This window comes from Salvelinus namaycush, chromosome 4, assembly GCF_016432855.1.
Source record: "Salvelinus namaycush isolate Seneca chromosome 4, SaNama_1.0, whole genome shotgun sequence".
Taxonomy (NCBI): domain Eukaryota; kingdom Metazoa; phylum Chordata; class Actinopteri; order Salmoniformes; family Salmonidae; genus Salvelinus; species Salvelinus namaycush.
This window is the reverse complement of record NC_052310.1, coordinates 83,383,567-83,399,425: the sequence shown is the minus strand read 5'-3', so window position 1 is coordinate 83,399,425 and position 15,859 is coordinate 83,383,567. Positions and strand designations below refer to the sequence as shown.

Below are 15,859 nucleotides of genomic sequence, written 5' to 3'. Positions count from 1 at the left end.
TACCCTTACACACCTCCTCTGAGGAGCACATTTTTACAGACAGACCCAGTACAAAAAGGACTGCCACCCCTGCACTAAAATGTGTCCCATGGCTCAACACACTTGCCCCTTTCCACCAGAGCCCCCGATCGACTTCATTCTCAACATCACTATGTGTCTCCTGCAGAAAAAAAACAGTACTTTTTTTTGTTTTACATATTCACCCAACACACTCCTCTTTCCCGCATCTCCGGCACCATGTATATTGAGCGAACCTACCCAAAGAGTCTCCGTAAGAAGTGGGAGAAAAGCCAGGAAAGAAAGAGACCAATAGCAAAGCTCAAAAAGCCCCAGTGCCAGAAACTATACATCTAAACAGTGTCTGAAGGTAGACCCTAACGCACTGTTGTGACCCACTTCCTCAACCTAAACCGTTTCCTGGGTGAGAGGACACCATGCCCCTCATTTTTCATAGCATGTTGTAGTGATCATACAAACTTTCACGGATCAGAAAAAAAAGTCTCAAGATTAACTTTTTTCTCCTTGGTCTCATTCAGGAACCTTGTCAGTTCCCTCTACGTGTACTTTGACCCCTCTGCTTGACTGGCTGTCAGCTCCGGACCCATTGAAGAGGAGTCTGAAAAAAAAAACTCATCATCCTCTTTCTCAGACTCACTTTCCTCCTCATCTCCCATCCTGACCACCTGCCCTTCCTCTCTGGTCAGGGCCTCCCCCCAGCACCAGGCAAAGGTTCCATGGTGCCTTTGACCACACCAGCCTCCCCCCTTCCACCTCCTTTCTTCTCCCTCGTTTTCCTTTTCCGTTTGATACCCTGCTAATCCCCCCTAGTCTCATACACTTCCCCACTATACTCTCCTCATCCACTAGCATAACCTGACTAGACCCAGCCTCATCTACACCACCCTCCATAACCTGACTAGACCCAGCCTCATCTACACCACCCTCCATAACCTGACTAGACCCAGCCTCATCTACACCACCCTCCATAGCATGACTAGACCCAGCCTCATCTACACCACCTCCATACATGACTAGACCCAGCCTCATCTACACCACCCTCCATAGCATGACTAGACCCAGCCTCATCTACACCACCCTCTATAACCTGACTAGACCCAGCCTCATCTACACCACCCTCCATAACCTGACTAGACCCAGCCTCATCTACACCACCCTCCATAGCATGACTAGACCCAGCCTCATCTACACCACCCTCCATAGCATGGCTAAGCCCAGCCTCAGCTACCCCACCATCTCTAGCATGACTAGACCCAGCCTCAGCTACTCCACCATCCATAGCATGACTAGGCCCAGCCTCATCTACACCACCATCCATAGCAAGACTAGGCCCAGTCTCAACTACACCACCATCTCTAGCATGACTAGGCCCAGCCTCAGCTACCCCACCATCTCTAGCATGACTAGGCCCAGCCTCATCTACACCACCATCCATAGCAAGACTAGGCCCAGTCTCAACTACACCACCATCTCTAGCATGACTAGGCCCAGCCTCAGCTACCCCACCATCTCTAGCAGACTAGGCCCAGCCTCATCTACACCACCATCCATAGCAAGACTAGGCCCAGTCTCAACTACACCACCATCTCTAGCATGACTAGGCCCAGCCTCAGCTACCCCACCATCTCTAGCATGACTAGACCCAGCCTCAGCTACTCCACCATCCATAGCATGACTAGACCCAGCCTCAGCTACTCCACCATCCACAGCATGACTAGACCCAGCCTCAGCTACTCCACCATCCATAGCATGACTAGGCCCAGTCTCATCTACACCACCATCCATAGCATGACTAGGCCCAGCCTCAGCTACCCCACCATCCACAGCATGACTAGACCCAGCCTCAGCTACTCCACCATCCACAGCATGACTAGACCCAGCCTCAGCTACTCCACCATCCATAGCATGACTAGGCCCAGTCTCATCTACACCACCATCCACAGCATGACTAGGCCCAGCCTCAGCTACACCACCATCTCTAGCATGACTAGGCCCAGCCTCAGCTACCCCACCATCCATAGCATGACTAGACCCAGCCTCAGCTACTCCACCATCCACAGCATGACTAGACCCAGCCTCAGCTACTCCACCATCCATAGCATGACTAGGCCCAGTCTCATCTACACCACCATCTATAGCATGACTAGGCCCAGCCTCATCTACACCACCATCCATAGCATGACTAGACCCAGCCTCATCTACACCACCATCCATAGCATGACTAGACCCAGCCTCATCTACACCACCATCCATAGCATGACTAGGCCCAGCCTCAGCTACACCACCATCCATAGCATGACTAGGCCCAGCCTCAGCTACACCATCCATAGCATGACTAGGCCCAGCCTCAGCTACCCCCCATCCATAGCATGACTAGACCCAGCCTCAGTACTCCACCACCACCGCATGACTAGACCCAGCCTCAGCTACTCCACCATCCATAGCATGACTAGGCCCAGTCTCATCTACACCACCATCTATAGCATGACTAGACCCAGCCTCATCTACACCACCATCTCTAGCATGACTAGGCCCAGCCTCATCTACACCACCATCCATAGCATGACTAGGCCCAGTCTCATCTACACCACCATTATAGCATGACTAGACCCAGCCTACTCTACACCCATCCATAGCAAGACTAGGGCCAGCCTCAGCTACACCACACCATAGCATGACTGACCCAGCCTCATCTACACCACCATCCATAGCATGACTAGGCCCAGCCTCATCTATACCACCATCCATAGCATGACTAGGCCCAGCCTCAGCTACACCATCCATAGCATGACTAGGCCCAGCCTCAGCTACCCCACCATCCATAGCATGACTAGACCCAGCCTCAGCTACACCACCATCCATAGCATGACTAGGCCCAGCCTCAGCTACTCCACCATCCATAGCATGACTAGGCCCAGCCTCAGCTACTCCACCATCCACAGCATGACTAGACCCAGCCTCAGCTACTCCACCATCCATAGCATGACTAGACCCAGCCTCAGCTACCCCACCATCTCTAGCATGACTAGACCCAGCCTCAACAACACCACCATCCATAGCATGACTAGGCCCAGCCTCAGCTACCCCACCATCTCTAGCATGACTAGGCCCAGTCTCATCTACACCACCATCTATAGCATGACTAGACCCAGCCTCAGCTACACCACCATCCATAGCATGACTAGACCCAGCCTCATCTACACCACCATCCATAGCATGACTAGGCCCAGCCTCATCTATACCACCATCCATAGCATGACTAGGCCCAGCCTCAGCTACACCATCCATAGCATGACTAGGCCCAGCCTCAGCTACCCCACCATCCATAGCATGACTAGACCCAGCCTCAGCTACACCACCATCCATAGCATGACTAGGCCCAGCCTCAGCTACTCCACCATTCATAGCATGACTAGGCCCAGCCTCAGCTACACCACCATCCACAGCATGACTAGGCCCAGCCTCAGCTACCCCACCATCTCTAGCATGACTAGGCCCAGCCTCAGCTACCCCACCATCCATAGCATGACTAGGCCCAGCCTCAGCTACCCCACCATCCATAGCATGACTAGGCCCAGCCTCATCTACACCACCATCCATAGCAAGACTAGGCCCAGTCTCAACTACACCACCATCCATAGCATGACTAGGCCCAGCCTCAGCTACCCCACCATCTCTAGCATGACCAGGCCCAGCCTCAGCTATACCACCATCCATAGCATGACTAGGCCCAGCCTCATCTACACCACCATCCATAGCAAGACTAGGCCCAGTCTCAACTACACCACCATCCATAGCATGACTAGGCCCAGCCTCAGCTACCCCACCATCTCTAGCATGACTAGGCCCAGCCTCAGCTACCCCACCATCTCTAGCATGACTAGGCCCAGCCTCAGCTATACCACCATCCATAGCATGACTAGGCCCAGCCTCATCTACACCACCATCCATAGCAAGACTAGGCCCAGCCTCAGCTACACCATCCATAGCATGACTAGACCCAGTCTCAACTACACCACCATCCATAGCAAGACTAGGCCCAGCCTCAGCTACACCATCTCTAGCATGACTAGACCCAGTCTCAACTACACCACCATCCATAGCATGACTAGACCCAGCCTCAGCTACACCACCATCCATAGCATGACTAGACCCAGCCTCATCTACACCACCATCTCTAGCCTGACTAGACCCAGCCTCAGCTACCCCACCATCTCTAGCCTGACTAGTCCCAGCCTCATCTACACCACCATCCATAGCAAGACTAGGCCCAGCCTCAGCTACCCCACCATCCATAGCATGACTAGACCCAGCCTCAGCTACCCCACCATCTCTAGCATGACTAGACCCAGCCTCAGCTACCCCACCATCTCTAGCATGACTAGGCCCAGCCTCAGCTACCCCACCATCTCTAGCATGACTAGGCCCAGCCTCAGCTACCCCACCATCCATAGCATGACTAGGCCCAGCCTCAGCTACCCCACCATCCATAGCATGACTAGACCCAGCCTCATCTACACCACCATCCATAGCATGACTAGACCCAGCCTCAGCTACCCCACCATCCATAGCATGACTAGACCCAGCCTCATCTACACCACCATCCATAGCATGACTAGGCCCAGCCTCAGCTACCCCACCATCTCTAGCATGACTAGGCCCAGCCTCAACTACCCCACCATCTCTAGCATGACTAGGCCCAGCCTCAGCTACACCACCATCCATAGCATGACTAGACCCAGCCTCAACAACACCACCATCCATAACCTGACTAGGCCCAGCTTCTGCATCTCATTGCCCCCTGCATGTTCACCTCAATTTCCCCCACTGGCGCTTGTGCCCTCACCTTGTCTACGGCCTTTATGTGGGCAAGCAAAGCTCTTATGCCCCAAATCCCCACATTCAAAACACTGTAGACTATCTGTGCTGGCAAACCCTGCATAGAGCCCCTCCCCATGCCTCATTTTAAATTGCACATTTAACTGTTGCTCATTGTTATTCAGAAACATAAACACTTGCCTCCGGAACGAAACAACGTTCTTAACGGCATCTGCCTGAAAACCTGCTGACAGGACACGAAACCCGCTAGCAGACTTACCAAAATGACTCAGCGCTTTCCTGATTTGATCAACCGTAATATACGGAGGTAAATTTCCAACTACTACCCTTGTCGAAGGGGTAGAAAGAGGCGAAATTGTCACAAACACACCCCTTACAAATATTCCACTAGCAATTAGCCTACCAACCAAATTTGCTCTTTTCATGAACACAACCACAACTTTGTTCATTCTAGAAGCAGAGTGTATAAATTCAGCTCCTACCTGTTCACCGACCGCGAGCAGAACCTCCTCCACTTTAACTCCGCTCTCAGGAACACACCTGAATCAGTGCCGTATCGACAGCGTCTCCTCCGCGCCCGGCTGAGAAGCCATCGTGCACACCTCACATTCCAAACCCAGGAAACTAACTCTGTCCTCTTCCACCCTAACTCCGAAAAAACCTGTGGATACCACTAAAACAAATAGTGCATTAACCCTCCACCATAGAAAATGTAATTGAAAGAAAAGACCAAGACAGAATCATGAAAGTTAGAGGGACAGAGACCTCAGCACCAAACACTCGAACTCCAAAAACTCCCAGCATACACTGCGAGAAAGATAGAGAGAGAGAGCATTTTTGTTTATTTCACTTTTGTATATTATCTACCTCACTTGCTTTGGCAATGTTAACATGTTTCCCATGCCAATAAAGGCCCTTGAATTGAATTGAATTGAGAGGTGACATTAACTGGACAGAGAGAGAGAGAGAAGAGACAGAGAGAGAGAGAGAGAGGTGACATTAACTGGAGAGAGAGATGGAGAAAGAGAGAAGTGAGGTGACATTAACTGGAGAGAGAGATGGAGAAAGAGAGAAGTGAGGTGACATTAACTGGAGAGAGAGATGGAGAAAGAGAGAAGTGAGGTGACATTAACCGGGAGAGAGAGGAGAAAGAGAGAAGTGAGGTGACATTAACTGGAGAGAGAGAGAGAGAAAGAGAGAAGTGAGGTGACATTAACTGGAGAGAGAGAAAGAGAGAAGTGAGGTGACATTAACTGGAGAGAGAGAGAGAGAAAGAGAGAAGTGAGGTGACATTAACTGGAGAGAGAGAGAGAGAAAGAGAGAAGTGAGGTGACATTAACTGGAGAGAGAGATGGAGAAAGAGAGAAGTGAGGTGACATTAACTGGAGAGAGAGAGATGGAGAAAGAGAGAGTGAGGTGACATACATTAACTGGAGAGAGAGATGGAGAAAGAGAGAAGTGAATGCATTACTGGAGAGAGGATGAGAAAGAGAGAAGTGAGGTGACATTAACTGGAGAGAGAGATGGAGAAAGAGAGAAGTGAGGTGACATTAACTGGAGAGAGAGAGATGGAGAAAGAGAGAAGTGAGGTGACATTAACTGGAGAGAGAGATGGAGAAAGAGAGAAGTGAGGTGACATTAACTGGAGAGAGAGAGATGGAGAAAGAGAGAGAAGTGAGGTGACATTAAACTGGAGAGAGAGAGAGAGATGGAGAAAGAGAGAAGTGAGGTGACATTAACTGGAGAGAGAGATGGAGAAAGAGAGAAGTGAGGTGACATTTACTGGAGAGAGAGAGATGGAGAAAGAGAGAAGTGAGGTGACATTAACTGTAGAGAGAGAGAGAGAGAAAGAGAGAAGTGAGTTGACATTAACTGGAGAGAGACATATGGGGGGAGGGAAAAGGGGGGGGTGGGGGAAGGTGGGGGGGGGGAAAGAGGTGGAGGAAGAGAGTTTTTTTTTTTGACGGTGGGATAGGGGGAGGCGAGGGGGAGGGGGGGTGGGGTGGAAGGGGGAGGAAGGGGAGAGAGGGGGGGGGGGGACGGGGGGCGAAGGAAGAGGGAGGGCGGGGAAAGGGGGGAGGGGGGGAGGGGGGGAAGGAAGGGGGAGGGGGGCGGGGGGGGGGGGGGGAGGAGGGGGGGGCGGCCGGCGGAAGGAGGGGGGGGGGGGGTGGGAAAGGGGGGGAAGGGAGGGGGGGGGAGGGGGGGGGAGGGGGAGGGAGGGGGGGGGGGGGGGGGGGAGGTGGGCGAAGGGGGGGGGGGGGGGGGGGGGGGGGAGGGGGGGGATGGAAGGGGGGTGGGGGTGTGGGAGGGGGGGGGGAGAGTGGGAAAAGAGAAAGAGGGGGGGGAATAGGGGAAGGGGGGGTGGGGGAGGAGGGGGAGGGGAATGAAGGGGGGGGGGGGGCGGGGGGAAGGGTGGGGGGGGGGGGGGGGGGGGGGGGGGGGAAGGGAGGGTGGGTGGAGGGGGAGGGGGGGGGGGAGAAGGGGGGGGGGGTGGAAGGGGGGGTGGGGGGAACGGGAAGGAAGGGGAAAGAGGGAAGGGGAAGGAAGGGGGGAACGAGATGTGGTGGGGGGAGGGGGGGGCAGCTGGGGAGGGCGAGGGAGGGGGGGGAGGGGGGGGGAAGGGGGGGGGGGAGGGGCGGAAAAGGGAAGGAGGGGGGGGCGGGGAGAAGGGGGGAAGGGGGGAGGGGCGGGGGGGGGGGGGGGGGGGTGGGAGAAGGGGGGGAGGAGGGGCGGGGAAGGGGGGGAGGGGGGAGAGGGGGGAAAGGCGCGGGGGGGGGGGGGGGGAGGGGAAAAGGGGGGAAGGGGGGGGGGGAGAACGGGGGAAGGGAAGACAGGGGGGCGGGGAAATGGGGGGGGGGAGGGGGGGGAAGGGGAAGGGGGGGGGGAAGTGGAAGGGGGAGGGGGAGGGGGGGGGGAGGGGGAGAGCGGAGAAGAGGGAGGGGGGAGGGGAAGGGTGGGGGGGGGGGAGAGGGGGAAGGGGGGGGGAAGGGGAAGGAGGGAGGGGGAGGGAAAGGAGGGGGGGGGGGGGGGGGGGGGGGGGGGGAAGGGGGAAAAGGGAGGGGGGGAGGGGGAGGGGGGAGGGCGGAGGGGGGTGCGGGGGGGGAAGGGGGGGGGGGGGGGGGGAGGGGGGGGGGGAAAGGAAGTGGGGAAGGGGGGAAGGAGAGAAGGGAAAGAGAGAAGGGGGGGGGGGGGAGGGAGAGGGGGGGGGGGCTGGGGGGGGGGAAAAGTGGGGGGAAGGGAATGGGAAGGAAGGGGGGGGAGAGTGGTAGGGGGGCGAAGAGGAGGGAAGGGAGGGAGGGGAGGGGGGGGTGGGGGAGAGGATGGGGGGGGGGGGGGGGAAGTTGGGGGGGGAAGCGGGGGGGGGGGGAGGAAGGGGGGGAGGGTGGGAAGTGTGGGGGGGAGAAAGGGGGGAAAGGGGGGGCGGAGGGGGGGCGGGAGGGGAAGGGAGGGGAGGGCGGGGGGGGGGGGGGGGGGGGAGGGGGGGAAGGGGGAAGGGGGGGGGAAGGGGAAGGGGGGGGAAGGGGGGGGAATGAGAAGGCGGGGGAGGGGTGAAGCGGTGGGAGGGAAGGGGGGGGGGGGGGGGTGGAAGGGGGGATAAGGGGGGGGGTGGGGGGAAGGGAGGGGGAGTGGGGGGGAAAGGGGGGGGGAGGAGGGGGGAGCTGGGGGGGGGGGATGGAGGGGGGGAAAGGGGGGGAGGATGGAGGAAAAGAAAAGGGGGGGGGAAAAAAGAGGGGGGGGGGGGGGGGGGGGGGGGAGGGGGGGAGGAGGTGGGAACGGGGGGAGGAGGGGGGGGGAAAGAGAGGGGGGGAAGAAAGAAGGGAGGTGGGGGAGGGCGGGGAGATGAGGGGTTGGGGGGGGGGGGGTGAGAGTGGGGAAGGAAGGGGCTGGGGGGGGGAAGGGGGGGGGGAATTGAAAGAGAGGAGGGGGGAAGGGGGGAGGGGGGGGGGGGAGGAAAAGGGGAAGGGGGGGGAAGGGCGGGGGGGAGCGGAAGGGGGGAGGGGGGGGGGGGGGGGAGGTGGGGGAGGGGGGAGGGGGGGGGGAAGGGACAAATGGGGGGGGGGGGGGGGAGAGGGAGGGGGGGGGGGGGGGGGGGGATATGGGGGGGGGGGGTGGGGAGAAGGAGTGGGGTGCGGGGAAGGGGAAGGGAAGAAGGGGGAGAGGAGGGGGGGGGGGAAGGGGGGGAGGGGGGGGCGGGGATGTTCTGGGGGGGGTAGTGTGGGGGGGGAAATGGGGAGGGGGGAAGGGCGAAGGGAAGGGGGGAGGGGGAAAGAAAGGGGGGGGGGGGGCGGAAGGGGGGGAAGGGGGGAAGGGGGGAAAGGGTGGGGGGGGAAGAGGGGGGGTGGGAGGGGGGAGGGGGGAGAGGAGGGGTGGGAAGGAGGGGGGGGGGGGGATGGGGGGGGAGGGGGGGGGGGGGGGGGGGAGGGGGGGAGGGGTCGGGGGAAGGGGGAAAGGGGGGGGTTTGAAGATGGGGGGGGGAGGGCGAAGGAGGGGGGGGGGGGAGAGGGGGGGGGGCGAAGGAAGAGAGGGAAGGGGGGGGAAGGGGTGGGAAAAGATGGGGGCGGGGGGAAAGGGGGGGGGGGGGGAAGGGGGAGGAAAGAGGTGGGGGGGATGGGGGAAGGAAGGGAGGGGGATGGAATGAGAAGGTGGGGGAGGGGGGGGGGAAGGGGGGGGGGGAAAGGAGGGACGGGGGATGGTGGGGGGAGGGGAAAAGGGGGGGGAAGGAAGTTGGGGGGAGGAACGGGGGAGGGGAAGGAGGGGATAGGGGGCGGGGGCGAGGGGGAAAGGGGGCGGGAGGAAAGGGGGAGTGGGGGGGGAACGGGGGGTGGGGGAAGTGGGGAGGGGGGTGGAAGGGGGGGGGGAGGGGGAGGGGGGGGAGAAGAAGTGAGGGTGAGGAGTGGGGGGGCAGGGAAGGAAGAGAAGGGGGGTGGTCGGAAGGGGGGGGGGGGGGGGGGAAGGGAGGAGGAAAGGGGGGCGGGGGGGAAGGGAAAAAGGGGGGGATGGGGAGATGGAGGTGGGGGGGGGGAGTTGGAAGGAAGGGGAGGGGGGAAAGGGGGGGGAGGGGGGGCGGAGGAGGAAGGGGGGGGGATGGGGGGTGGGGGGGGGGGAAAGAGGGAGTGAGGGGAGAAAGAGGGATGGGGGGGGGGTGTGGAGGCGGGGGGGGTGAGGGGGGGGGAGGGGGGGGGGGCGTAAGAGTGGGGGCGGGGGAAAGGGGAAGGGGAGTGGGAAGAAGAGGGTGGAAGGGGAATGCGCAGGCGGGGGGGGAGGGGGGGGAAGTGGGGGGGGTGTGGGAAAGGGGGAAAGGTGAGGGGAAGGGGGGGGGGGGGGGGGGGGGGGGGGGGGGGGGGGGAGCGGGGGGGAGAGGGGGGCGGTGGGGAGGGGGGATGGGGGGGGGGGGGGGGGTGGGGGGGGGGGGGGGGGGGTGGGAGGGGGGGGGGGGGGGGGGGGGAAGGGGGGGGGGGGGGGGGTGAAGAGGGGGGGGGGGGGGCGGGACCCGGGGGGGGGGGGGGGTGGGGGGGGGGGGGGGGGGGGGAGGGGGGGGGGGAAAGGGTGGGGAAGGAAGAAGGGGGGGGAGGAAAGGGGGGCGGAGGAGGAAGAGGAGGGAAAGGGGAAGGGGGGAGGGGGAAGGGGGGGGGGAAAGAGGAAGAAAAGGGGAGAAAGAGAAGAAGAAGGGAAGGGGAAGGGAGGGGGGGGACGAGGGGATGCGGGGGGGGGGAAGGGGGGGAAGGGGGGGGGAAGAGGGGGGGGGAAGAAGGGGGGGGAAGAGGAGGGGGGGGGGAGGAAGAAAGAGAGGAAGGGGGGGGAAGGGAGGGGGGAAGGGGGGCGGGGGAAGGGGGGGGGAAGGGGGAGGAGGGGAAGTGGGGGGGGAGGAAGATGGGGGGGGGGGGGAGAGGGGGGCGGGGGGGAAGGGAAGCGGGGGGAGGGGGGGGGGGGGAGGGAGGAGGAAAGGGAAAGAGGGGGGAGGGGGGGGGATGGGAATGGAAGGGGGGGGGGAGGAGGAGGAAGGTGGGGGGGAGGAAAGACCCCTCTCTAAAGGGGGTGATGGGGGAGGAGCGGGGGGGAGAAGGAAAGCGAACGGGGGGGAGAGGGAGGTGAGGGGAAGGGGGGGGGGGGGGTGGGGGGGGGCGGAGGAGGGGGGGGGGGGGGGGAGGAAAGGGGACGGGGAAAGGGAGGGGAAAAGGGGGGGATAGGGGGGGTGGGGAGGGGGGAAAGAGAGAACGGGTGTGCGGGGGGGTGGGGGGGGGGGCGGGGGGGAGGGGGGGGGGGGGGGGGGGGGAAGGGGGGGGGGGGGGGAAGGGGGGGGTTGGGGGGAGGGGGGAGGGGGAAGGGGAGGAGAAGGAGGGAGGGGGGGGGGGGAGGGGGGGTGGGGGAGGGGAAGAGGAATGGGGGAGGAAGGGGGGAGCGAAAGTGGGGGGGAACGGGGAAGGGGGGGGGGGGGAAGGGAAAGGGGGGAGGGTGGCGACGAGGGGGGGGGGGGGGGGAAGGGGGGGGGGAAGGAGAGGGGGGCGGGGTGAAAGAGAAGGGACGGGGGGAGGGGGGGAGAAGGGAGGATGGGGGGGAAAGAGAGAATAGGGGGGGGAAGGGGGGGGGGGGGGTCGGGGGGGGGGGGGGGGAGGGGGGGGGGAAGGGGAGAGGGGGGGGGGGAGGTGGGGCGGGGGGGAATGGGAGGGGGGGGGGGAGGGGGGGGGAGGAAAGAGTGGGGGGTGCGAAGGGGGGGAAAGAGGGGGGGGGGGGGGAAAGGAAGGCGGGTGGGAGGGAGGGGGGGAGGGTGGGGGGCGGGGGGGAGGGAAAGGGGGAAGGGGAGGGGGGGGGAAGTGGGGTGGGGTCGGTGGGTGGGGGAGGGAGGGGGGGGGGAAGGGGGGGGGGGGGAGGGGGGGGGGGGGGGTGGGGGAACAGGGGGGGGAGAGAGAGGGGGGGGGGAAGGGGACGGGAGGGGAAGGAAAGAGAGAGGGAGGGTTGAGAGGAGGGGGAACGGAGTGGGGGGAGGGAGCGGAGGGGGGAGGAGGGAACGTGGAGGGGGGGGAAGGGGGGGGGGGGGGACGGGGGGGGGAAAGGGGGGAGAGCGGGGAGGGGGGGGGGGAAAGAAGGGGGGGGGGGAAGGGGGAAGGGGGGGGGAGGGGGGGGGGAAAGGAAGAAGAGAGGGGAAGGGGGGGGCGGGGGGGGAAGACGAGGGGAGAATCGGGGCGGGGGATGGGTGGGGGGGAAAGAGAGGGGGAGGGGGGGGGAGTGGGGGGGTGGCGGGGGGGGGTGGGGGGGGAGGGTGGGAAAAGGGGGGGGTGGGGGGGAAGAGGGAGAGGGGAGGGGGGGGCGGAAAGGGAAGGGGGGGACGTGAAAATCTGGGGGGAGGGGCCGGGGGGGGAATGGAAGGAAGGGGAAAAGGGGGGGGAGGGGGGGTGGTGGGGGAGGGGGGGGGACGCGGGGGGGGAGGAAAGGCGGGGGGGTGGAGGGGGAGCGTCGGGGGGGGTGGGGGGAGGGGGGGGGGAGTGGGGGGGGTGGGATTGGAAAGGGGGGGGGAAGGAAGAGGGGGGGGGGAAGGGGGGGGGAGGGCGGGGGGGGGGGGGGGGAAGGGAGTGGGGGGGGGGGGGGAAAAGGACGAAGGGGGGGGGGGGGGGGGGGGTGAGGGGAGGGGGGGGGGGGGGGGTGGGGGAGGGGGGAGAGAAGGGGGGGGCGGGGGAAAGAACTGAGGAGGGGGTGGGAGGGGAGGAAAAGAGCGGGATGGGGAGTGGGGAGGGGGAAGGGGAGAATGGGGGGGGGGGAAGGGGGGAAGGGGGGGAGGGGGGGAAAGAGAGGAGGAGCAGGGAGTGAGAGGGGGGGGGAAGAGAGGCGGGAAAGGGGGGGGGGGGGGGGCAGGGAGGCGGGTGGGGGGTGAAAAGGAAGGAAGGGGAGGGGGTGGGAGAAAGGGGGGGCGGAAGGAGGGCGGGGGGGAGGGAGGGGGGGGGAGGGGGGGGGAGGAGGCGGGGGGGGAAGGGGGGGTTAGGGGGGGGGGGGGGAGGCGGGGGGAGGGAGGAAGGGAAGAAGGAGGACGGAGGGGGGGGGGAGGGGAAGGGGGGGGGAGGGGAGGGGGGGGGGGGGGGGAGAAGGGGGGGGGAGTGGGGGGGGGGGGGGGGGGGGGGAAGCGGGTGGGGAGGGCGGAAAGAAGGAGAGGGGGGGCGGGCGGGGGGGGGGAAGAGGGGGAGGGGGAACTGGGGACAGAACGAGAGGGGGGGGGAAAGGGGGAGAAGGAAAGAGGGGGGGGGAGGAAAGGGGCGCGGGAGCGGAGAGGGGGAGGGGGGGAGGGAGGGGGGGGGGAGGGGTGGGGGGGGGAGGGGGGGGGGGGGGGGAGGAAGGGAAGGGGGGAAGGGGGGGGGGGGGGGGAGGGGGGGAGGGAGGGGGAAGAGGGGGGGCAGAAGGGAGGAGGGAACGAATGGAGAGAGGGTGGGAGACGGGGCGGGGGGGGCGGAAGGGGGGGGGGGGGGGGGGGGGGGGGGGAGGAAAACGGGGCGGGGGGGAAGGGGGGGGGAAGGGGAGGAGGGGGGGGGGGAAGGGGAAAGAGGGGGGGGGGGGGGGGGTGAGGGGGGGAGGGGGGAGGGGGGGGGGGGGGGGGGGGGGGCAAGGGGGGGAGGGGGAAAGGGAGGGGGGAAAGGGGGGGGGAGGGGCGGGGAGGGGGAGACAGGGGGGGGGGAAGAGGGGGGGGGGTGGAGGGGAAGAGGGAGGGGGGGGGGAGGGGGAGGGGGGGGAGAGGGGGAGGGGGGAGGGGGGTGGGGAGGGGGGGAAGGGAGGGGGAGGGGGGGGGGGGGGGAGGGGGGGGGAGGGGGAGGGGGAGGGGGGGGAGAGGGAGAGAGGAGGGGGGGGAAGGGGCGGAGAGGGGAAGCGGGGCGAGGGGGGGGAAAGGGGGAAGGGGGGGGGGGAGGGGAGACGGGGGGAGGGAGGGGGGGGAGGGGGGAAGGGAGGAGGGGAGGGGGGGAAAGGAGGGGGGGGAGGGGGGGGGGGGGAGGGGAGGGGGGAAGGGGGGGGGAAGAGAAGGGGGGGGGGAAAAGAAGGGGGGGGGGGAGGAGGGGAGAGAGGGGGGGGGGAAGGGGGAGGGGGGGAGGAAGAGGGGGGAGGGGGAAGGGGAGGGGGAAGAAAGGGAAAGGGGGGGGGGGGGGGAGGGGGGGGGAAGGGAAGGAGAAGGGGGGGGGGGGGAGGGGGAGGGGGAGGGGAGGGGGGGGGGGGGAGAGGGAGGGGAGGGGGGGGAGGGAAGGCGAGAGGGGGGAAGGAAAGGGAAGGGGGGGAAGGAGGGGGGAAAGGAAGGGGGGGGGAAAGGGGGGGAGGGGGGGGGGGGGAGGGGAAAGGGGGGAGGGGAGGAGGGGGGAAGGGAAGCGAGAGGGGGGGGAGGGAGGAAGGGGGGGGGGGAGGGAAGGGGGGGGGGGGGGTGGGGGGGGGGGGGGAGGGGGGAGGGGGGGGGGGGGAGGGGGAGGGGCGGGTGCGGGGTGGGGGGGAAGGGGGGGGGGGGGGGGGGAGGGGGGAAGGGGGGGGGGGAAGGGGGGAGGGGGGGGGAAAAGGGGGGGGAGGAGGGGAGGCAGAACAGGGGGGGGGAAAGGGGGAAAGAAAGGGGGGGAGGGCGAAGAAGAGGAGGAGGGGGGGGGGAAGAAGGGGAGAGGGGGGGGGGAAAGAGGAGGGGGGAGGAAAGGGGGGGGGAGGAAGAAGGGGGGAGGGGAGAGGAGGGGGGGGGGGGGAAGGGGGAGGAAAGGGGGGGAGGGGAAGGGAGCGGGAGGGGGGGGGGGAAGGGAAAGGAGAAGGGGGAGGGGGAAGGGAGGTGGAGAAGAATAAGGGGAGGGGGGGGGGTAGGGGGAGGGAAAGGGAGAGGGGGGAGGGAAGGAGGAGGGAGGAGGGGGGCGGAGCGGAGGGAGGGGGGGGGAGAGGGGGGGAGAGGAAGAGAAAAGGGGAAAGAAGGGGAGGAGGGGGAGGGGGAAGGGAAGGGGGGAAGGGGAGGAGGGAAGGGGAGAGAGAGGGGGGGGGGGGAGGTGGGGGGGGGGAGGCGAAGGGGAGGAGAGAGAGGGGGGGAGGGGGAGAAAAGAAGGGGGGGAAAGGGGGGGAGGGGAAGAAGGGGGGGAGGGGGGGGGGGGGGGGGGGGGAGAGGAAGGGGGGGGAAGGAAGGAAGGGAAAGGGGGGGGGGAAGGGAGGGGGGGAGGGAAAGAGGGGGAGGGGGAGAAGGGGAGGAAGGGGGGGAAAGGAGGGGGGGGAGGGGGGAAGAAGGGGGGGGCGGGGGGGGGAGGGGGAAAGGAAGAAGAGGGGGAAAAGAGGAAAGGGGAAGAAGGGGAGGGAGGAGAGAGGAAGAAGGGGGAGGAAGGGGGGGGGGGGAGGGGGGGGGAGAAAGGAAGAGACGGGGGGGAGAAGGGGGGAGGGGGGGGGGGGGGGGGGGGGGGGGAAGAGGAGGGGGAAGGGGGAAGGGGGGGAAAAGGGAGGGAAGGGGGGGGGGAGGAGGGGGAAAAAAGGGGAGGAAGAAGGGGGTGGTGGGGGGGAGGGGGGGAGAAAGGGGAGGAAGGGGGGGCGGAAGCGAGGGGAGGGGGGGGAGGGGGGGGAAAGAAGGGAAGGGAAGAGGGGGGAAGGAAAAGGGGGAGGGGGGGGGGGAGGGGGGGGGGGAGGAGGGGGAGGGGGGGGGAGAGAGGGAAGAGAGGGGGGGGAGGGGGAGGGGAGGGGAGGGAGAGAGGAAGGGAGGGGGGAAGAGAGGGGGGAAGAGGGGGGAGGGAGGGAGAGGGGAGGAGGGGGAGGGAGGGGGGGGGGAGAGAGGAGAGGAGAAGGGACGAGGGAGGGGAAGGGGAGGGGGGGAGGGAAGGGAGGGAGAGGGGGGGAAAAGGGGGGGGGGGGGGAGGAGGGAAGAAGAGAGGGAAAGGGAGGAAGGAGGGGGGAGGAGAAGAAGGAAGGGGGAGAGGGGGGGGAAGAAGGAGGGGGGGTGGAGGAGGGGAGGGGGCGGAAGGGGGAAGGGAGGGAGGGGGGAAGGAGGAAAAGGAGGAGGGGGAGGGAGGGGGGGGGGGGAAGGGGGAAG

General features: G+C 65.5%; 1 protein-coding gene across 1 annotated transcript; it reads right to left on the bottom strand.

The window, feature by feature from the left end:
• Positions 1-7,213: 7,213 nt before the first annotated feature.
• Positions 7,214-13,655, bottom strand: LOC120046871 (leucine-rich repeat extensin-like protein 3; the record flags this gene model as incomplete). The annotated part of the gene is made up of 3 exons (XM_038992447.1): positions 7,214-7,373; positions 10,177-10,473; positions 13,294-13,655. Coding segments are annotated over 3 exons (819 nt in total), but the record flags the coding sequence as incomplete, so codon positions are not given.
• Between the last annotated feature and the right edge of the window lie 2,204 nt (positions 13,656-15,859).